A 23,196-nucleotide genomic window follows, 5' to 3' on the forward strand; every position below is an offset into this window, starting at 1 on the left:
CCTCAACTCTCCAGTAAATTAAGACTGTTTCTTTCCAACGATATGGAATAGGTATGACTGACTATTGTGCAACCCCTGAAAGTCTAAATAAAATGGCCTCATGGACACAAGCAGCTTCAGGCTGCACCCAGATGACACAACAGGTCCTGAGGACCGAGATCTAATGAAGGTTTACGATGCTCAATGATGCGTTGTATAACTCGTGACCCCAAGCCAGAGGTCACAGGGGTTCAAATGATGGGTTAGGGGGATAACGAAAATATAACTACAATACCTGTCAATACTGGCTATTCTTTATCACCGATGGATGAACAAAAGATTAAGGAAAAGAGGCTGAGCAAGGTAACAATCATCATGTAAGCATGACGAGGTTCCTTTGGTTGAACTTCTGTGAAAAATCTCTACTCTGCCCTCGACTATATTACTTTCTCTCGTGACTAATAGCATTGCGCTTGTACCTTTCAACTGAACTGTGAGGTAAGCCTGATGACAGAGCTTTAACAGCATATGGTGTCAAAGATGGCCACTTACACTCATTACTGACTAACTGAAACCAAATTACCACTCAACAACTTTCAAAGTTGTAGATTTCTACAGAACTTGCCGTTTTGTGAACAGGAGTCGTATTGTGGTTTACTTTTAACACGACATGACTGACTGGTGTCAAGGGGGTCACACACTATAAGACCCTTCATTTGGAAGCCCAGAAGAGGTCTCCAAACTACGTTTCGTCACACAAACGCAGGCAAGAAGCGACACAGGCTTGATGATGCATTCATATATTCATGCGAACCTCCAATATCTACAACAACTTTGGTCCGTGTGGCAAAAGCAACACGTAGCACACCCAGGTGAGCTCCAGGCGAGGCGATTTCCCTCTGATCTGGGGTCTTTGTGCATGAGCTACAAGGACTCGAAGAACAGCTGCCGGCTCGTGGAGGAAACAAAGCAAGCAAAGGGTGAGACGGAAAAAAACTAACAAAAACAATGGGCTGAAAGATGTTCTAAATTCTGAGCTGAGGGAAAATGGCAGAAACGGGTGATAATTCTCTGGTTTTATCACTACGAGCATCACAGTACACGTCTTCATCGGCCTTCATCAGTTTGAGGGATCAGTGAGATGGGGTTCAAGACTCTGGATGGCTCTCGGACCGTCAGTGGATCTTAAGTTAAGATGTTTTGTCAAACTACTCATTCCAAGGTCAAGAATGAGCATGGAAAATGATTTCTACCACATCTAACTGAGCATTTGTCTCATCCACATCACAGTGGGCAAACAGGGCAGATATAAAGCAGTGTCATTTGTCACAGGAAGAAGCGGTGTCCTTTCATAAAAGTGGGATCACAAAGTGCACACATTAATGCACACTTGCTAAGCCATGCGTTTATTGCATCACACAAAATAAAAGACTTTGTTTTGTTGAGCACATTTGGAGAAAGATACCAACAAAGTCAGCTGGGAGGGCAAATATAAAGAGAGATGGGCTTTTGGAATTGAAGAAACAAAGCAACTTCAAGTGGCACCTGTTATGGGAGGAGGATTGTAAGGGACAAAGGCCGAGCATTATGTGGCTGTTATAAAGAGCGGGCAAGCTTGTTTGCTTTAGAGGTGTTGTCTGGTTGCCCCAGCGGCTGTACGCCCGCGGCCTTTGTTTTCTGACACGAACAGGGAGTGATGCGTGACCGACATCAGAGTGCGCTGGTCGCCCTGAGAGTCTCTCAAGGACACATGCAACATCAGCTCTATGCCCTTTAGCCTGAATACGTGAAAATGGTTCGTCATACTTAAATGTTTGTTGTGACGCTCTCAACAACATCGCTTCACATGAGTTAGGAAACATGTAGAGGTTTTTCAACAAATCCCCAGGTTAGCCAATTTATTTGCAAGACAAAACAAGGGCAAAGGTGAAGATGATTATCCAAACTGTTTGTGGTGCAGCCTTGACCTCGACTTCCTGTTTTCACTTCCATTTCAGAGCTCCACTTTATTTTACCTTATGGGGGTTCCTGAAATTATTTGCTAACAAAGTTCATATCCACAGATGGGAACAAACTGCACAAATACAACAAGCATACGTGTCCAACGTTCACACCCACATTAGCATTGGGCCAATTGAAACTGATATGATTGTGACTCGCAGCAATACATGGATTATTTTGAAGCTGAAGCATTTACTACAAGTCGGCTTTAAACTGGTATGTTAAATGTCAGGAGTACTCGGTATTAATCAAGTTCTGAGAACAACTACTTGTCTCTTCTTTGCCGTTTAACAGGTCAGAAGTATTTAGGTGAAAACACAAATAGTTCCAATGGCGTTGAACAAAAAATGGTAAAAAGCAAATGCTTAATCAGTTGGTGGGCTTTGGAAAAATCAATTACTTTGGTTTTCTGAATCTCATACACTGTATACAGATAAGATAATAAACTATTCTATAAGTTACATTTGAATGCTATTCTGGACTTCAAATCACGAATCATCATTTAAACTGCTGAATATATAAAAAAATGGGTCAACAAACAAAAAGTGCATATCTTTACTGAAGACAGGAGAGATTCCATTGACTCTCCAGTTGAAAAAGAGACACATTTTGACCAACAGGATAGCTCACATGCAAGTTTGAACTTGATGTATCATCATTTATGAATTCCTTACAAGTTTGTAGTTACAGCATTAGTAATGGCAGCTATTGAATTAATGGGAGCAGCTAATGATTATTTGTGTGATCAATTGTTTTGGGAATGATTAACGGATTTCTCAGTCTATAAAATTAGAGTATTGTTGAAATAACAATTTACAATTTCCCCGAGCTCAAGGAGGATATCCACAAATAAAAAAGCAAGAAGATGAGAATCCTCTTGAATTGGAGGAGCTCAAACCAATGTTTGGCTTTTCTGCTGGATAATCAACTTCATTTTCTCCATTCATGTATTTAAATATATAATTCATAACAAAATGCATGTCACATGTGAGTTAGCGCCAGAGGTATTCATTCTTCTCTATATTACCACCATTATCAGATAGAATCACATGTTCTCACAACAATTTGGCCACGAAGTTGACAAATTGAAATGGATCTTATCAATCGATATCGGAGTTGACAGAGCTACGTTGAGGGCGAGCAGCACAACACCCGAATACACATGTGGGATCGAGGTGGGAATTCATAGAGCACAGCAGCAAGTTGTATTGATGCCCATCTGTCCACACCTCTATGTGAACCTGCCAGGTCGCCAACAATGAAACAGGATTAAGTCATACTTCAAACGGAGGGGGAGGCACATTCGTGCGCACACTTAGGAATTGTATTCAACACTTATTAACCCTTTTTGAAGTTTGAGCTGGTGCATTCAGTCGGCTCTCCATTATGAATCGTAAAAGCAGCTGAGCACAGAGAAAGTGGAATCGACTTGTTCAAACAGAGATGGGTTGAGAAGTGTCATTCCCACGACGAGGTGTGCCAGCCAGCTTTGAAAGATATGAGTCAGGGCAAGCGCTCTGTATGTTGCCACAGAATTAAACACTGAATGTGTTCTGTTTGATTTTAGGAGCTCCTGTTCTTAAATTGCCTTGTCTGTCAGCACTAACATATTCCACTAAGAGGCCAGAACAAAGAACTTTCCCGTCATTACTCTGCTGGGATTTTCCTCAACACTTTGAATGACTGTGTGTGGTGAGAATAGGTGTTAGGTAATTGGAACGGGGAGGATATAAAACACGTTTTCAGAAAAACAACCATCGAGGGCCGGTGCTTTGTCCAGCCCCACATCTGACGAGGGCATCGATTTACATCTAGTGACATTTTTAAAGGATTTTACATTCATCAGTAAACTTATTTTGACTCATAATGTCCCAGCACTTAGGATATTTACACAGTCCTGGACCACCAACAGCACAGTGCTTTCACTCGTCACATTTCAACACTTTACCTTGCAAATCTGCAAGTCCTTAACTCCAACCCAAATTTCTGAGAAGTAGCTTTCTGACAGCTTTTAATACCTCACCTTTTACCCTCACTTTGCAAAAAGAAAGGCAATCTATCATTTGGAAAAGAGAAAAGCGGAGCATTTAGTGGGAGATGAGTGAGAAGTAACATGTTTGATCTGCTGAAATATTTACAGAAGGATTCCCAAATGTACGAGTGCAAAAGCATTTTTTGAGGGAGTCTCCCCACATCTGCTCATTGTGTCAGCCCGACCGCCTGGGATCATAACTGCACTCTAAACTTTTATATTATTCGTCAAAATCCAATGCAACCCTATAGCCAGCATTATTATTCATGAAATTGTGTAACATTCACAGCGCAACTGTTGAATTTATTTAATTCTGCATGGGAAGTACGGTATTGGTGAGAAGTTAGATCATGCTTATGGGAATAACGTATAAATAATACAGTTATTTAATAAAACAAAGCCTATCGTCGGTCTGCAACAGAATACCAACTCTGGTCTCCTGCATTAAAGTCAGAAACACAATCCACCGATCCAACAAACCGACCACCACACAAGTACTCTACGCCTCTCAGCACCGCTGCATTGGCACAGAGTAGAGGGGTGCTTTTAGCTAAATACTAACTTTTAGCTTTTGCATTTTATAAACCTTTAAACACACTATTTTGTTACTGCAACTGGACTTCCTGGATGGTTGTTAGTTGTCTCACTGGTATATTAAACTACATGGCACCAGTCGTTTAACGCACGGCCGCTTTCAGTCGGAGTCCCCACTAAGCCCGGGCTCGGTGGTAAGCAGAATCGCGTCATTTGCACATACAAGGGATTTGGCTTGGTGATTGATGCATAACAATAAACAATAGTAGCACGATAGTATCAGACAAAATGAAAAGAAACGGTTTTGTTTATTTTTTGTATTGGTCCGGATGGACTACAGCTTCCAGCCATTCTGTCTGTATGACGATTGCTATCTTCACAGCTGAGCGACACCTTCAGGGACTCGGTCATTTACCATCTAATGGCAAGCCGAAGAAGCCTGCGATGGGTTTTCAGTCATCTTCACCAGGTATGCGACTCAGAAGATACTGAGCCTTTGAGAAAATTAATCACGAGGTTTTAGGGAGGGACTGTTCACTTTCTTTTTAACAGCATACCAGGCCAATGGAGCGTTGCTTAATCTAGAGAGTTCATCTCCAGGGAGCAAAACCGTAACTCGAATCCTAGTGCCATTCCCAAATGAGAAGCAAATGTTTCCCAGGACAGATTTACGAGACACCGTCGCTTCAGTATGGAGCTCAGGAAAACATATGGGGACTAAGAGCAGAAAGGCAATCAAATAAATGGCATCCTAATCCAGCTGTCATGTTGTAGACCTGCACATGATGGTAGGATTTTAGTGTGAGGCTCGTATTGTCTTTTAGACCATGTATGACTTTTTGGGTTTTGAATTCATAGCAAAAACATTGATTATCTGGTTGTCATACTGTACAATATACACTTCATCTTACAGCGTATCTCATCTTCCAGATCTCTCTGTGAAGTACTCACATGACCCAATCTGAGGAACCCTTTAAACTCAGAAAGAAAAGAAATAAAGAAATGTACACTTTATTTATCCCTGTGGGGAAATAAATTATTCTCTGCTTTTGACCCATCCTTAGTTATTAAGGAGCAGTGGGCTGCAGTGAAGCGCCCGCGGAGAAACTGGGGGTTCAGTGTCTTGCTCAAGGACACTTCGACATGCAACGATGGGGAGAGCGGGGATCGAACCGGCTACCTTGAGGTTATGGGACGACCACAGGACTCACAGGACCATCACATCAGAAAAGGCTCCTATAGTACAGTATGTTTATGTTTGTTTGGAAGACTTGCTGGATACAAATAAGCCAGCTGTTCTGTGAGGCTGTTTTTTAGTACAGTGGTGCTTTTAGCTAAATACTAACATCGACATGCAAACATTCTGCTGATAGGCAGGTATAATGTATACCATGGCCACAATTAATTTGATCTATTAGAGTGCAAAAATTGTGCAAATTAGCACAAAACACCAAGCTGCGGCTTCGAGTAATGTCATTGCTTAAAGCTGGCAATGTCAAAAAACAAAGAAATGGACAAACATTTTGATTATTTTGATCTGTAAGACATTTCATTTAAGTCCATCCAATATTTAATTGAAAGCCTAGTGCAGGTGGCACTAGAAGAAAAGTTAGAGAACAACAAAATCACCAGGATTCATCCTCTGAGGACCAAGAGTGTCCAACAGTCTGAACTAAAGTGGTGGAACGAGCAACCGACCATCAAAGAAAAAGATCGGCCGATCTTTCACAGCACTGGTAAAAATGACAAATGACCTCCTAATAGCAGCAGATAAAGGACTCATCTCTGTCCTGGTCTTGTTAGACCTTAGTGCTGCATTCGACACCATTGACCATGACATCCTATTACAGAGACTGGAGCACTCGATTGGCATTTCAGGCACCGCACTAAATTGGTTTAAATCCTATTTATCAGATCGATCTCAGTTTGTATTTGTAAACGATGACGCCTCGATAACCACCAACGTTAGTCACGGAGTTCCACAAGGTCCTGTGCTTGGACCAATTATATTTACCTTATACATGCTTACTTTGGGCAATATTATCAGGAAACACTCCATAAACTTTCATTGTTATGCAGATGATACTCAACTATATCTAAAGACATAAAAACATGGATGACCTGCAACTTCTTGCCGTTAAACTCAGACAAAACCGAAGTAATTTTACTCGGCCCTGAGCACCTCAGAGATCAATTATCTGGTGATGTGGATTCTGTAGACGGCATTGCCCTGGCATCCAACACCACTGTAAAGAATCTTGGCGTTATCTTTGATCGGGACTTGTCCTTTAACTCCCACGTAAAGAACATCTCAAGGACTGCATTTTTTCATCTACGTAATATTTCAAAAATCAGGCACATCTTGTCTCAAAAAGATGCAGAACAATTGGTTCACGCGTTCGTTACTTCGAGACTGGATTACTGCAACTCCTTATTGTCAGGCTGCTCTAATAAATCTCTTAGGTCCCTCCAGTTGATCCAGAATGCTGCAGCTCGTATTCTAACTAAAACTAAGAAAAGAGATGGCATTCCTCCTGCATTCGCTGCTCTGCACTGGCTCCCTGTAAAATCAAGAATCACTTTTTAAATTCTTCTCACCTACAAAGCCTAGATTGGTGATGCTCCATCATATCTTAAGAAGTTTGTAGTACCATATTGCCCCACTAGAGAGCTGTGCTCACTAAATGCGGTGCTACTTGTGGTTCCTAGAATCTTAAAAAGTAGTTTGGGTATTGTTGCATACATGGCTAATTGCTCTCCTGTTGAGACCTACAATATGCACACGAAAAAGACATCAGGCTTCCAGCTGACAAATAAATGGTTGCCACAATCACACTTATAGCATTAACCAGCTTATGGTGTAAGCACAGTAAGATGAGCCCAAACAACGGATGTCTATATCAAGATTAGTCAATTTATAAAACCACATAGGCAGATTAGGTGTCTAATTCCACTGACCCTCTGAAACAAATCTGGGTTTATTATCCAAGAAGCTCCAAAACTATGAGTCAAGCCAAGTTCTAACAGCTGCTCCAGCAGACAGATCGTTAAAGACCCTCTACTACCAGATGATCCGGTCAAGCAATCCTAATCAGGCTACATACACTTCAAGAAATCAATGTCATTAGCTATTCACCTAAAGCACAGCAGTGGCCACAACTATTTACTTCCTTTTATATATGGGTAGTTGACATATAAGGGTTAACAGTATTTTTAAAAATAAAGTTCTAATGAGGATTATAGTTGTATGAAATTATAATGTTCAAATGATGAATTTTTGTAAACTGCTAGTTTTCCGTTGATTTTTTGTATAATTTCATTATTTTTGAAGCTTTTCTTATACAATTTGACCTGCGGTGTGACATGTCACTATGACACAAATTTAAATATTTTACTATTATTGATTTCAAGTACAAATTAGGTATGTTTAAAGTTTAAGAAGTACTCTTTAATAATGTTCATTAAAATTCTGCATATGATTATATTTCACAGCTGTTTTTTTATTTGATTTTTATTTTCATCACTCGTGTTTAATTTAAGAAACATATTTTTTTTAAATGTTGAACTACAGCTGTCACACTACAGGACTCTAAAAAAAATGACACATTCATTGTCTGACAGAAACAGTGAAATTTATGAAATTAATCAAAGGTAAACACTCATCTTTCAGCCTTCAATGTTCATTCCAACATCTTCCTGGTAGGGGGGGTTGACTAAGGACCCCAATAGTTGTCTATGTAACTGCCGTTTAAAAATCTGATTTTCCATGTCACGCCACAGGACAGCATTTGTGTTACGAATGTTATTTTGCTGTAAATACTAATTTACTAGTTTTGCGCATATTAAAACCTAATATCAATAATGTAAATATATACAATATAATGCCAAGGCAGTTATTAGCTGCTCCAAATATTTCTGGTTTATTTTGTTCATGTGTAAGTTTAATGCTTCACCTTTTGTTACGGTCACACCGCAGGACATGTAGCATATTCACCTTAAAATATAATCAAAACATAACAGATATTACATAGAAAATCATAAGTTTGAAACAAAGTACCATAATATGCTTCACTACCATGTGTTGTTTAAGTGGTAAAATGCATCTAAATAAACATTCACACTTAATTACAGAAAAATCATGTGTCATGTCATCCACCGATCTGTGATTGAAGGAAATGATATCATAAAACACAAAGGTTATGTCTCGCTTTTCTATTGGGAAGCAAACAATGAAAACAGTTGTATTTCTAACATTTACATTACAAATCTCTCTGAAACATCCACTTGTTTCATAATGGGACACCCAGCAGACATGCTGTGCACTTACCACGACATGAGTAACTTATCGTAGTAATAAATAAAATGCAAACCTACATTTCACATCACAGGAGAAATTATTTTGCATTCAAGTGGAACTACAGAATTAATTTTGTGCAACAAACAAATCACTCAGATGAAAATAATCACCTTTAATAACCACTGGGGCATGAGAGTTATTAAAGGTCACTATATCAGAGCTTGCAGGCGTCCAATCTCATTGCTGCTGGAATAAAGCACATTAATACCCACATGACCTCCTATTATCTGAACATGAACAGTTACGAAATAAAAGGTCTTCCGCAGTAAGTACGGTGAGTGAGATGGAACATTTTGAAGGCAGGTGTTAGAGGGGTGGGGAGTTGCATGTTTTGGCACAGATGACTGAGCAATGGATGATGGGGGGCGGAGGGGGGGCTTATGACAACAATGACAAATTGAGATTACCAGGTCCAAACGGCAGTCGTCGATGATGTTTGTAGAGTTGTTGTGAGTGTGTCCTGCCCCAAGCCAAGAGTGTTGGGGACTGTTAAGTGGCTCCATGTAGACTGGAGTTTGGGTGTCTGGCAATTGCACCCAGACAGACTCCAAAGCTTTACGTGCAATATGGTGTCTGTCAAATTCACAGCTGAACAGCAGGAACTTGAAAACGCATCATGCAAAAGTCGAAAAAACAGTGAAGGGTGGACCAAAGTGTGTCCTAAAGCCCTCACGGCAGAGGGGGGCAGAGATGTGTGTTCAGCCAGTGGCTTTAGTCAGTTTTACACTGTGATCCAGATGGCCAAAACGTTGAGGCAATCTAAAACACGGCTATCATCGAATATCAAACTAGAACGGGCACTCGGTAGAGCACATACCTTCGCATATCACAAGATTGGGCATTGGATTATGAACATTTTGGCATTAGTTGCATGCCAATTGGATAAAAATTGACCGTGCTATGGTAAAAAGAAGATTTTGACCTTTTCATGACCTTGACCTTTGACCCGATCGATCCCAAAGTCTAATCAAATGGTCCCCGGATAATAACCAATCATCCCACCAAATTTCATGCGATTCAAGAAGATGTTGACCTTTTTCATGACCTTGACCTTTGACCCGATCGATCCCAAAATCTAATCAAATGGTCCCCGGATAATAACCAATCATCCCACCAAATTTCATGCGATTCGGTTTACAACTTTTTTTGTTACGCGAATAACACGCATACAAATAAATAAATTAACTAGAATGGGCACTCGGTAGAGCGCATACCTTCGCATATCACAAGATTGGGCATTGCATTATGAACATTTTGGCATTAGTTGCATGCCAATTGGACACAAATGTATCGTGCTATGGTAAAAAAAAAGATGTTGACCTTTCCATGACCTTGACCTTGACCTTTGACCCGATTGATCCCAAAATCTAATCAAATGGTCCCCGGATAATAACCAATCATCCCACCAAATTGCATGCCATTCAAGAAGATTTGACCTGTTCATGACCTTTGACCTTGACCTTTGACCCGATTGATCCCAAAATCTAATCAACTGGTCCCCGGATAATAACCAATCATTCCACCAAATTCCATGCGATTCGGTTCAATACTTTTTGAGTTCTGCGAATAACACGCATACAAATAAATAAATAAATAAATACACAGCGATCAAAACATAACCTTCCGCATTTTCAATGCGAAGGTAAATATAGAATTGCCACACAAGACTAAGCACAACAGGACTGAACAGAATATTCTTCTTGGTTCCATTAGAGCAGGGGTCCCCAAACTTTTTCCCTGAGAGGGCCACATAACGTTTCCCTTGTCTGCTGGAGGGCCAGCCGGGGCGCTAGTGAGAGTGTGCTCACCTGTGTGCGCGCATCACGGCTGAGCGATGCGCGCGCCACTCGCTGTGAGCGCTGCGCGTGCAGACAGCATTTAACGGAGCGGAGCAGCGCGCGCTCTGATCACTCTTTTAATCCAGTATCGATACTAAAAATATGCTAAATCACATCGTTTTTAACGTACGGGTACTTTGTTAGTATCGCTACACCGTGCAGCGTGACAGCAGCAGATGTAGCGGACTAACATTCAAGCTAACCCAACTTCCCAAACGCCGTGGACATCTGAACGCTGATTGGCCGAGACGCGACACGTCCCATCAAAGATGTTTTATTGCGAAGAGCACCACTTCACATTTTCTCAGCGTCTCACTGCAATCTCAACGGCAGCGGGCCAAATAATAAATCGGAACGCATCTCTGGTATTGTTCAGGGGGCCGGTCCAAATGTGGAAGCGGGTCGGATGCGGGCCGCGGGCCGTAGTTTGGGGACCACTGCATTAGAGCATAGGAGCAGGAGCATCACTTTCATAGCCGACAAAATCATTTTTTTATTGAATAATCAATTCAAGTTGTAATTCGGAATATGTTGGGTGTTTTTTGTTGACGTATGCTTTCCCCTGATGGAGGCTAGATAGTTTGACTAATTGCCAAAGTGTGACATATACGACTGTATAAATGCTGTATAACTTGTCAATGCTTCCCGTTTTAAAGCATCAAACTACTTTTAATGTTTAAACTGTCTCAGAACTAATGACGTTTTTAGATTAATTGAATATGATGAATAGACAATCCACAGTAATTAGTGAAAAATCATCACCATCTTGTTAAATGTGAATTTGATAACAAAGAAAATGAATTTGTGTCACATTGGTTTATAAAATCCACAAACAAATGTGTTTTGTCTGTGAAAAAGGAAAAAGATTGGACCAGCATGACTCAATAACGCTGATTTGAAAGTCAGAGTTTGGAAAGTTAGTTTAACCTGAATCTAGCGGCCAATCGGGGTAAATCTATTTAATCTAACAGGTCACAGTGATAATCTGAACAGTGTTTGACATTTAAACATCCGCTGGACCAAAAGGACGACACCTATACTCCTGGCAAAATTTTTGATTGGTGCAGACGTTACATTTGAATGATAAAAGAGCAAAAACACCTTATGGAAAAATAAATCAACAAAAAACCTAATTAATAAGAACATAATGTGCACATACAAAAATGGCACTAAATTAGATTGTCAAAATTAGCAGATTTCCATGATGTAGAAATCTTTGTGAACTAACGGACTGCTCCTGTGCTATACCAGATAAATGAATAATAGCTGTTAGCACAAACTAACCTCGAAGCAATAACATTTTAGAAACGCATCATACATACATTTTTAACTCTAAGATCAAAAAAGCAACATCCTCCCCAAATTATTTTAAAGCTGACATAATTCAACTGAAGCAAAGTTTTGATGTATTCTCTTTATCTACAGCTCTACGCACAGATTTGAATATTTACATAGCAACTGAACCAAGGCTAAATGTCTTTAATGGATACAATGTAGCACAGGTCTGTCAGACTGCAGTCTGTGAAGAAAATCAATAATAATAATAACAAATGAGTTTAAGGATTATAAATCAATGAGGTATAAAACCTGTCTGAAGCATTTCCTAGAAGCTGTGACACTTTACACTGTGCCTCTGTTCTGTTAACACGTTAATCAGATTATCGGGGGGTGGGGGTGTTATTGATTGAAAATATGCCTTATGACACAGCCTGTGTCCAATTTGTACAAGTTAGAGGTACAAGTGACAAACAAAAAGAGAACCAGTGGAGTCACTTTGTGAAACCCAGCAGCATATGGTACACAGTACTGGCTCAACTTGGGCCCTCACTGGTGATTGAGGACATCACCGTTACAGATAGAAGTCAGAAATACACCTCCAGATGTCAGTTTAGCGTTTTCACATTCAAACTGCAACTCGGAACAAATTGAATTACCCACCCTCACAGGCTGACATTATCTGGTTTTAAAGTGTATTTGTTTTTCTTCCTGTCAACACATTCTGAAAAGAATCCTTCTAACCTTGAATAATCACAGACATAAATATATCTATCTATATATTTGTATACATATATACATATATACAGGACTGTCTCAGAAAATTAGAATATTGTGATAAAGTTCTTTATTTTCTGTAATGCAATTAAAAAAACAAAAATGTCATGCATTCTGGATTCATTACAAATCAACTGAAATATTGCAAGCCTTTTATTCTTTTAATATTGCTGATTATGGCTTACAGCTTAAGAAAACTCTAAAATCCTATCTCATAAAATTTGAATATTTCCTCAGACCAAGTTAAAAAAAAGATTTATAACAGCAAAACAAAATCAAACATTTGAAAATGTGTTTCCAGGTGTTTCGAGTTAATTAGACGATTCAAGTGATTTGTTTAATACCCTACTAGTATACTTTTTCATGATATTCTAATATTTAGAAATAGGATATTTGAGTTTTCTTAAGCTGTAAGCCATAATCAGCAATATTAAAAGAATAAAAGGCTTGCAATATTTCAGTTGATTTGTAATGAATCCAGAATGCATGACATTTTTGTTTTTTTAATTGCATTACAGAAAATAAAGAACTTTATCACAATATTCTAATTTTCTGAGACAGTCCTGTATATGTATATATATACATATATATAGATATATCTCTATACATTTATGTATATATACATATAGAGATATATCTCTCTCTATATATATATATATAGGTATGTTAATCATTTGGATTGTGGTTTCTACCAAATGACACTGTGTATTGTACATTTTTACACGCAGGTCACATTAAGGTTCATAAAGTTTACCTGATCTTGAGCCATGTCTCGAGGGCACTGGATCTCTGCAGCAATTAACGCCGCAGACAGAAAGGGGCTCTGAGACAAACAGCCTTTGCACTGCAGAAATCTGGTAACGGAGCCCTCCTCGGGATTCCAGATGGCATTGTATGCTGCATGAACGAAAAGCAGTGGGAAAGCATGGAACTTCACTGACTTCAGAGGGGAAAAATGTGGCATAAAAAGGATCAAAGGTGAACATGTTCATATGAATGTTAAAGACTGTTTTAAACAATAGGGATGGGAAAAGCGTGCATTCAGCCCAATATCACTAATCACACATTTGCCTCTGAGGGCTTTAAATCTGTACAGCATACAATATCCTCTGTCCTTGGAACAGCGGTCATTTCTAAATCAGTTGTGGGCGCGATGGCATTTCTCTTTCTTGAAGGAAAAACATGTCACATGAACTGCATAGTAACTTTCCTTGTATTAAACCATGTGTCACTATCGCTTCTTTAACACTGCTCGAGTCCGATCACACCAGCCATCCACCCACCAGTTAAACTGCTCTCACAGTAGGGTTGCAGAGCAGTCCTCAGGGCCTTCATTGATGCGAGACTTTGGACCAGCAGCAGTGAGCCCGACTTGTCTAAAATTGATGGCTGATGTGCTGCACACTGGCAGCGGCGGGTCGACGTTTGGGGACTGAATCGGTCTTTTCTCAGAAAAGAAAGATGTTCAAATTCACAAACGGCACTTCGCAGTGCACCTGAAAAATCAAGTCGTGACAGTGAAAATTAAAATGAATCTCATTCACGTTGGGTAATGGTTTGACTCATTGTTTATTCGTAAAGTGAAACTCAACAGGAAATTACCATGTGCCACAGGAAGTAGCTCCTTCTCACACAGAGAACAGTATAGGCCCAAAGAGCATGGCTGGTGGTCTTTGGTTATCTGGAAGTAGAACAACAACTACAAGTAAATTTTATATTATGTGCAGCATTTCAGGCACATGAACTGAAAACATTTTTTATTTTTTTAAAGTGAATGTTTGTGAGCAATGACAAAAGGCCAAAATGTGGCCTGCAACAGACGAGGGAGTGTCTGTTTTTAGCCTTGACAGTGGTGAGAAATGCTCTTTTTCTACTCAAGCAGTTGTTGAGCATTTGACGACATAAAACAGACAATGAAATAAAAAGTGTGAACCACCGCAAATACAAGAGGTCCTTGAGCATACGGCCATTAATTATCTGATGGGTCCAGTAGTACACGAGATTTGCCGTGGACAGACGCAGGCACGCACACATGCACACACATGATGTGTGCCATTTCTAAATGCTAATGTTGTCTAAGTGCTAAACTTTCTTTCTATTTCTGAGCTACTCTTTGGTCATGAAGTGTACCATATTGCTTTTAGTGGCTGTGTAGACATTAGAAAGCCTTTTCTCTGTCGGAGCCTTTGACCTGCACAATGTGGTGAAGTGACTCATTACCCTCCGCTGTGTTTTCTTTATGTGCCTCTGTGTGACTACATCCCTGCATGTGTACGACGCACCGATCAGTCAACATATGTTGCTGCAATGTCATTTAATAATCATCAACCTTGACACGTACCTTTCTTTTGGGGGAGGTCTTGTTGTATCTCCTACTTTTCTGCCTGCAAGATCTCTGTACTTTAATAGCTTGGTTGAAAGAAATGTACATCAAGTTTAATTTTACATATATAAAGAGCATACCCAGAAACACCAATGCAGCGAGATATATACAAAATCTATTTTACCAAAAACATTGGACAGTATTAAAGGGAATATTTCAATATGTTAGAATATGAACCTAAGCAGAGACTTCCCTTGTGAAGAAAATGTCAAGCGTTAACCTTTATTAAAACAATCGTTTATAAAGTCATACATACAAAACTACTAATTGAATTTATTAAGAATTTAAAAAATACATTATTATATGACGTGATATACTGTAATCCGAGCGCAGGAAAGGTCCCCACCTCTCTTCAGGGCAGCAGCTATTATGAACTCCTTCTGGTTATGAATAAATACAGCGGAGGCTAAAACGAGGAATCCGCGCTCACTCGGCTGCGAGTTCAAATTCCTTTAGTCAACCTCTTCATTTCCTTCTTGGTTCAATTTGCTCACAGCCGTGTTTTGGTCGTGATGTCATGTGGAGAAGTAGCTATTGAAATAAAGTGAGAAATGAAATATCCCCATCCATCCAGCTTGGCATCAAGTCAAGAAGGAACGTGTTCTGTAACTTTGTTTAGACTGTCATCTTTTAGAGTATCAGAACATCATATGTGTAATGACTTACATATGTGGTTTAGTTTAGTTTACGATCATCATGTCACACACTGAGAAATAGCTTGATGTGTGCTTCCGACAGGTGCAACGGTGCGACTATACAAAACAGAGAACACATGGAGACCATGACAGCTGGGACTGGCTTGCATTTCTCTCTGATGCGGGTTGTAGTTCTTTACAACCTTCTGGGCTGATGGGCTGCAGGACTGAATGTTACTGGCTGATCAGTCAGATGCTTGACACAGCAACTTGAGGGTATCATGCAGAACATTATATTCAGCACAATAAATCAAGATGTAGTTCTGTTTTATAAGCTTCCATCTGCCTTGCACACTGTAAAGCCTTTTGTAAAGTATTTGTGTTCAACCTTCTCCAGTGTGCTAACCAATACTAGCATGTACACGCCTGTATGTGCCCTGCCTCCTTCCTTCCTTCCTTCCTTCCTCCCGGCCTCCGGCCTCCTGCCATGGCCCTGCTGATGCCCCTCCTCTCTATCGTTTACATGGATCGTGGTTATCTGGATCGTGGTCCATGCATACTACTCATTATTCGTAATTTGTAACGTTGTTCATCTGTACACAACATCTTTTGCTTCTGTCCATCCGGGGAGAGGGATCCTCCTCTGTTGCTCTCCTGGAGGTGTCTTCCCTTTTTTCTTTTCCTGATCCGATGTGAGGTCCTGGGACAGGGATGTTGTATGTGTAGACTGTAAAGCTCTCCTAGGCTAATTTGTCATGTGTGATGCTGGGCTATACAAACTGTCTAATTGAGTGTTCAGGCTGTACAACCTATTAGTTTACATTCAGTGTAGATTAGTTTACCTCTTGCTCTGGTGTGTTGAGATCCTGGACCGTCCACGGCTGGACGAGTAGGACTATGTCGTGCTGCTCCGGCTTCGTGCACCTCCCCTATGTCGTCTTGTTTTGTAAACACATCGTCAATCTCAGTCCTCGTGGAACTACCCGGTGTGGCAGGCACTGTCTTAAGAGCTTTGTGTCCCCTCACTTCCACAGGGGACCTTCCTGACTCAGTCACTCTTGGGGCTGAATAAACATTCTCTATTTTGGAGCTGGATCCTCTTACTAGTCTGGCCGGTCTGCTATTCAAAGCCACCTTCGTCCCCTTTAACTCATGATCTGGTCTGGCCTCGTCAGTCCTCCTCCGGCTGCTCCTGGTCTCAACCTGCTGAAGACTGACTTTCCCTTCACTCTTGGCTCCACCTGTCAATTAACATCAATCAACATTTTTAGCAGATCAATACATCGCAGTCACATTTCCCAGAGCTGAAAAGTGGTCAGAGCAGCTGCTGATTTTTCCTTGAAACCTGCTTTGGGCAGCGTCACAGACTGGCAGCTGTAGACAACAGTGAAATGGATTTTGAATGGGATGTTATGTAACACCATTGATTGTGAAAGGTGTATCAAGAGCTATCGATTCTGGATTTAGCCATGTTTAATTAACAAGGCCAACCATTCTTACAGCGCTACCATCACAAACTACGGGAAACAGTTTTTACCTGAGGGGGAACCGGAGGATGGATACTCAGCCACCGCAAAGTGTTATTACCTTAAAGCGCACTTAGAGCTGAGCGGCGGCAGCTCACGTGCACAAGAAACACACACACACACATTGTTAGCTGCTATATTAATGTCACATATTGCTGCTTTAATGTTTATCAATTATTAGTGATGGGATCATTTAGTACTAAAGTACTACTATTTAGTACGTTCGTAAATAATATACTACGGATTTGTTAATGATTACCAAATGATTTGTAGATCTTTAAGAAGTTGTTCGTAAACCATCTATTAATATCACTTAGATAATTGTAACACTGTTAATGGTTAGTAAGTAGTTTGTTAACCATTTACAAACATCATCTGGATGATATTATTGTACATTTTTAAAAGGTTATTAATACTTTGTAAGGCATCTGTAAACATTGTTCAGATAGTTAATACTGTTTCAATATTGAATAATTGGTTTCTGATCAATATAAGAAAGTAATGTTTGAAGATGTTTTTAAAAACAATTTCTAAAAGGTTTGAAAAATATTCAGTAAATATTAATATAGTTTATTCAATTATATAATGTGAGGGACCAGAATGTAAAAGTTATCGTGTATCAGCTATGATACAATATATCATTTATAAACAAATTACTTAATATTATACGAATAAATGATCAAATAACTTGTAAGTTATAGCATTACTAACAAATAAACATTACAATTAGCATTTCATTATTTGTTAACAGTAAAATAACTACCAACTAAAGTTAGAATATCAATTTAACATTTAACATTTATCAATGATGTTTTGTATGACAAAAGTGTTACGCCCCTCCCACTGGTGAACACGTACCCCTGTACACGTACTAATGAGGTCGTCGTTCAATTTCACTCGTAGTTCAAATAAGCACTTACATTTCACTCTGAATGTTTCGTCACGTTGTGTAGACAGAGAATATTTGTGCATTTCCGTTCATGTGATGTCATGTAACGCTTTCTGTTACTTTGTAATTCTGTATTTATTTCTTTAGTACAAAACGTTGTCTTCGTGTAGCATTAATGATTTGGGGTTGAGGGCAGAAGCTGAATTAGAGTAATGGGAAAAAGCACAACAATTCACAGCCACTACTGAGTCTTTCAGTAATGTGGGCTCCCTATTAAGTGCTTTTAACAAACATCCGCTGGCCTCTCCACGCTCTGTGTTTCGATGACGCTAACGAGTGGCCATGCACGATTACATATACAAGGGTCTTGGGGAGGCAGTTGATGAGCGGAGCAAGGCTCTAATGGAACACTTGTCTACTCTGCTTCGCAAATCACACATTTGTGAAGTTTGCGCTGTAATGAGACAAATCACATCAGTGTAATCATGTTTAATCTTTTTTTTTTGTTGGTCTCCCTTCGGCATAGCCTGTTTCTTCATTTAGCATTAGCTCGATTAAAGGACCGCAGCTCCTTAGAATCAGACAATTAAATATGGCCATTAAATTGCTGATTACACGGTTTTCCTCCACGAATAAAATACAAAAGGTCCTGGATTATAGAGGATTACAAATATGGAAACTACACTGTAAATACATATCACGAGCTTAGTTATATGTGTTTAGGTGAATTATATGCAATTCATTAAATAGGTACACATATTTTAACATATGCTGGAAGTGGAGTTTTTCTATGTTTAGTTTAATAACTGGATCCCCATTATCTGACACATTAGCGGCCGCTAATCTTCCTGGGATCCACAGATAGGAAAAAATGTAATGCATACAAAACATGATGTGAACAGTTAAACAATAGTACAAAGAGAATAATAAAAAAGAAAGAAAGTCAAGGACTAGGATGTATATTGTGTAGTACATCAGTAATTTCTACAAAGAAAGATCAGATGACGACAAAAGTGGTGGAAAATGTCAAGTAGTTATTGTCAAGTGGTTAACGGCCTGAGGTGCGCCTTCAATTGTTTTTTAAATGACAAATTATTACCTGTATGAGATATATGAGGTAGTAAATTCCAAAGAGGTAGTTAAATAAGCAAAGCAATTTATGGTCATAGTTATGCCTCTTCCCATTTTAGTGGCAATACCGTCAATGTGCTCCGACCACGACAACTGTTCGTCCAACACTATACACAGTAGTTTGGTCTTCTTGACCCGTTCTATAGCCGAACCTCACATTGACAGGTAAAGCTGTGTGTCACCATTGAGCATATTTCTTGAGAGAAACACAATGCTTTATTTTAGAAATGTTCAGGGCTAGTTTGTTAACTTTCACCCAATCAGACACTCTCCAGATCCTTATTCAGAATAATTGCAAGTTTCTTTGAAGCATAGCTATACAGTGTTGTCATCTGCATACATTGCTATTTTGGCATTATTTATTAACAAAGAGAGATCATTTGTGAACATAGAAAACAGTAAGGGGCCTACGCAACTTCCTTGTGGAACCCCACAGCTAACGTATCTAGTCAGATAAACTACCATAATAAAAGACTCTTGAGATATTTTAGAAAGATAACTGACCATCCAACAGAGTGCCAGAATGCTGATTCCATAATTTTTAAGCTTAGTAATCATAATATCATTGTCTGTTACATCAAATGCAGCACTAAAGTCAAGCAAGACTGTGCCAACCACTTTCTTATTGACTGTTGAGTGTAACTGTGGGTCGGTGGTTAGCAGGTCCATCTTTCAACCAGGGGGTTGGCCGTTCAATCAATGAGTGAAACTGTCTATGCATGGGAACTAGTGATGCGTTTATTCTGACTAAATTAATCCTGCATTTGTTTGAGAATGAATGCAGTGGAGACATCCACTCTGTTGCTAGATTATTAAGTCTTCCAAACTAAAACTAAAGCAAACTAAAACATTCGTTCTGCAACAAACGATGCCTTCATGAAGGTCGTACGGTGGAGTATTTGCTGTCATTGTTTTAGGGAAGGGTTGGTTCAACTTAAGTTATTTTTCATCCTGTTGCTGAATTGTGTTGTGCATACTAAGTTGTTTTGACTATTTTTGTCAAACTTCATTGACATTGAACGGGCAAAATGCTCAAATATTACATAATATTTTGTCTTTCCTGTGCTGCAAAGTCTAATTGGGAGGTGGTCAAAGTCATTTTTAATCAGATCATTAAAAAATGATATGATGCTGGAGGGCCACGTGATGCGAAGGCGCTAGGAGCTCCCGGACTGAACACTTTATTTGAACACATTGTCATCCGTTACCAGATGCTGTATCCGGCCGTGCTGCACGTTACAGATGACGGTGGAGTCCGACACTTCAGATCCGCGGATCAGGCACAGACGTTCGTGGAGGAGAGGATGAAGAAGTCCAAATATAATGGAAGAATGCAATGTAATCTGGAATTAAGTGGACAGTTTATAGGCACGGTGGTCATGCTGCTGAAGTAACCCACAAATAAAGTTAACAGACACAAACTATTCAGGTGCAGGATGGCCGCATTTGTTAAGTATGCAACACTTTTTTTTCCTTTCGTTCTGTCCATGTTGAAACTCAGTGGAACTAAGTATATGACTATGTTCTAGGAAAGGAATCCAGTTATATTAGATATCATATTGTGGCTACACTGATTGATCAAGCTTGATTAAGACTGGGAAGATATTTCAAGGTTGTGGATTAATATACGAGTTGCTAAACCTGAAAACTGCTTTTTTAAAATAAGGAGTCTGGGAAGTCTTTTGTCATTCAGTGTTCTTAAATGTTATGTTCTGTACCGCATTTATTCTTAAATTCTGGATTTCTAAATGTCCCCCTTCTACAGATGATTGGTACAAGGGGAGTTTGGAAGTTCCGCCTGTGGAAAAGATGACCCACAGCCTCCATGACAATGTCAAGGGATTTGTTAAGATATTCAAACCACGGTGGACCTCTCCAGGCTGGACTTTGCCCTGCCAGATAGAAAAAACACTGGTACCGATGACAACTTGATTTGATGATATAACCAAGATTTACTTATGTCAGACTGGTAATCTGCAATTTTTTTATTTGCTTGAGTCTTTTGTTGTTCTTTACCATTTTCTTTCTCCCCTCCCTCTGTATTGTATCCTTAAAGTCTTGTTCATATGTAAAATCAAAATAAATATATATATGATGCTGCTAGATTCAACTAAACAGTATATAAAGTAGTAGTAAAGTACCTCTTCATGTTAATGCATGAAAGGTATCATTATATATCATAGAATAAAAAAAGATGAGAAAAGAATATCAATGACATGCTAACATTACATTTTATTATGAATTAACAGAAATGATATGAATGCTTACTGAAAAAAGTGTATCCACAGCATTTGAGTTAAGGCAGATATCATTTACATTATTTAAATTGAACAACATAAAGGTCGATTCTTTTGGTTTAAGCAGGCATGTCTAAAGCACTTCCATCATCCATTATCTACAAACTAAATAATTACCTACCTCAGAGGGGAAAAATATAGTTTTGTATTTTAACGATATGTTAAAAGGCTCATTCAATCAGCTCTGCAATTTCAATGCTGATGGTTAGTTATGCATTGAGAACCGGCCTTGGTGGCCTTAATAAGATGTGCCGTCACACTACATTAGAAGCTGATCTGAGAGGGCTGAGGCCTCATCTCCTGCATGCATGGTTAGTGTGTGGGGGCTTGTCGCCTGAGGCAGCTGTAACGCATGCACTTCACAACGTCGTGTTCAGGAAATTATGCGAGATGAACTGTGAAACTTGTGCAGCAACGTTTGAAGTGAATATGGTACGCTGCACCGCCAGCTGTTTCAATGTCAATCTACTAATCGGCGAATGTGCATCGGCACGTTTTATGCACTTTATTTGCATATAGAACATGAATGTATACAGGCAATATTTATGATGTCCAGGTGGTTAGTTACCTGTTGGAGTAGAGGCAGCTGGCTTTCTGGACCTGGACAACCTGCGAAGCTTACTGCCCGTCTGCCTGCTCTGGTTATCCACCTGCTCCCCCTCCTCCTTGTGCTTCTGTATTATACGTTCACCTGGCTGTGTCTGTGACAGCTCTGTGCTCTCCTTTCTGACTGAAATAGCACTCTGTCCATCAAAAGCAGAGGCTAGCCCGAGGGCCCACTCGGAGCCAAAAAGTTCTTCCGACAGCACGATCGGGCTCTCTGTCCCCAAAAGCATCCTGGGAGGTGACTTGGTCTGCATCTCTTTCTCTGGGCTGCCTACGTTGTCTTCACAATCGAAAAGTTCTGGAGTAAAGAAGACAGTTTCGTCCGCCTCACCCTCCTCCTCCTCCTCCTCCTCTTCTTCATCCTTTTCAGCTTTGTCAGGATTGTCTTTTGACAGCAGTTCCCTCTCACAGCTGGGAGGGGTTGTCTCTGGAGCAGCCCCCACTTCAATGGACCCGTCTCCCGCCCCTTGCTTCAGACAAGTTGCTTCAGTCTTTGCTTGTGGAGTGGAGATCTGCCATTTGTCCTGGTGGTCAGAGTGATTCGATGTGTCCAAGTGCTGGATGGAATTACCGGCTGCTTTTTCTTTACAGATTGACTTCTTGAAGCAGGTGCTGAAGTTGAACATCTTGTACATAGGCTTAGCTGTTGCTGGGGGACTGGGCATCGGGTACAACCGCTCTGCATCAAGGAAACAAAACGTTCAAAATCAGTTTTGGGTGGACGTTTATCAAACTACTACTGGCACATAACTGAACTCTGACAAAGACAACAGAGCATACACTTTAAGACTCACAAAGAAGCGTTTAAGTAAGCCTGGTTTGCAGAGTGCATGGCTGCCCTATGTCAGCTGGGATCGGCGCCAGCGCCCCGCGACCCTAATGAGGATAAGCGGTATTGATAATGGATGGATGGATGGCTGCCACGGCCATCTTATA

The 23,196-nt window shown here is 40.0% G+C and overlaps 1 protein-coding gene across 8 annotated transcripts in view; it reads right to left on the reverse strand.

Annotated features, from left to right (window-relative positions):
- The window catches only part of brip1 (BRCA1 interacting helicase 1), a 104,006-nt gene that overhangs the window by 35,084 nt on the left and 45,726 nt on the right, over nucleotides 1-23,196 (reverse strand). For 6 of the 8 annotated variants that reach the window (XM_056440601.1, XM_056440599.1, XM_056440598.1 and 3 more), the window contains 6 exons: nucleotides 22,223-22,939; nucleotides 16,654-17,052; nucleotides 15,135-15,202; nucleotides 14,396-14,474; nucleotides 14,077-14,289; nucleotides 13,548-13,690 (listed from right to left, as the gene is read on the reverse strand). In XM_056440601.1, the coding sequence (XP_056296576.1) occupies nucleotides 13,548-13,690; nucleotides 14,077-14,289; nucleotides 14,396-14,474; nucleotides 15,135-15,202; nucleotides 16,654-17,052; nucleotides 22,223-22,939 (1,619 nt within the window). Of the gene's footprint in view, nucleotides 1-12,166; nucleotides 12,261-13,547; nucleotides 13,691-14,076; nucleotides 14,290-14,395; nucleotides 14,475-15,134; nucleotides 15,203-16,653; nucleotides 17,053-20,565; nucleotides 20,619-22,222; nucleotides 22,940-23,196 lie in introns of those variants that run through there. The other 2 variants (XM_056440602.1, XM_056440605.1) reach the window with 2 other exon arrangements.

The sequence above is a fragment of the Pseudoliparis swirei genome, chromosome 20, assembly GCF_029220125.1.
Source record: "Pseudoliparis swirei isolate HS2019 ecotype Mariana Trench chromosome 20, NWPU_hadal_v1, whole genome shotgun sequence".
Lineage (NCBI taxonomy): Eukaryota > Metazoa > Chordata > Actinopteri > Perciformes > Liparidae > Pseudoliparis > Pseudoliparis swirei.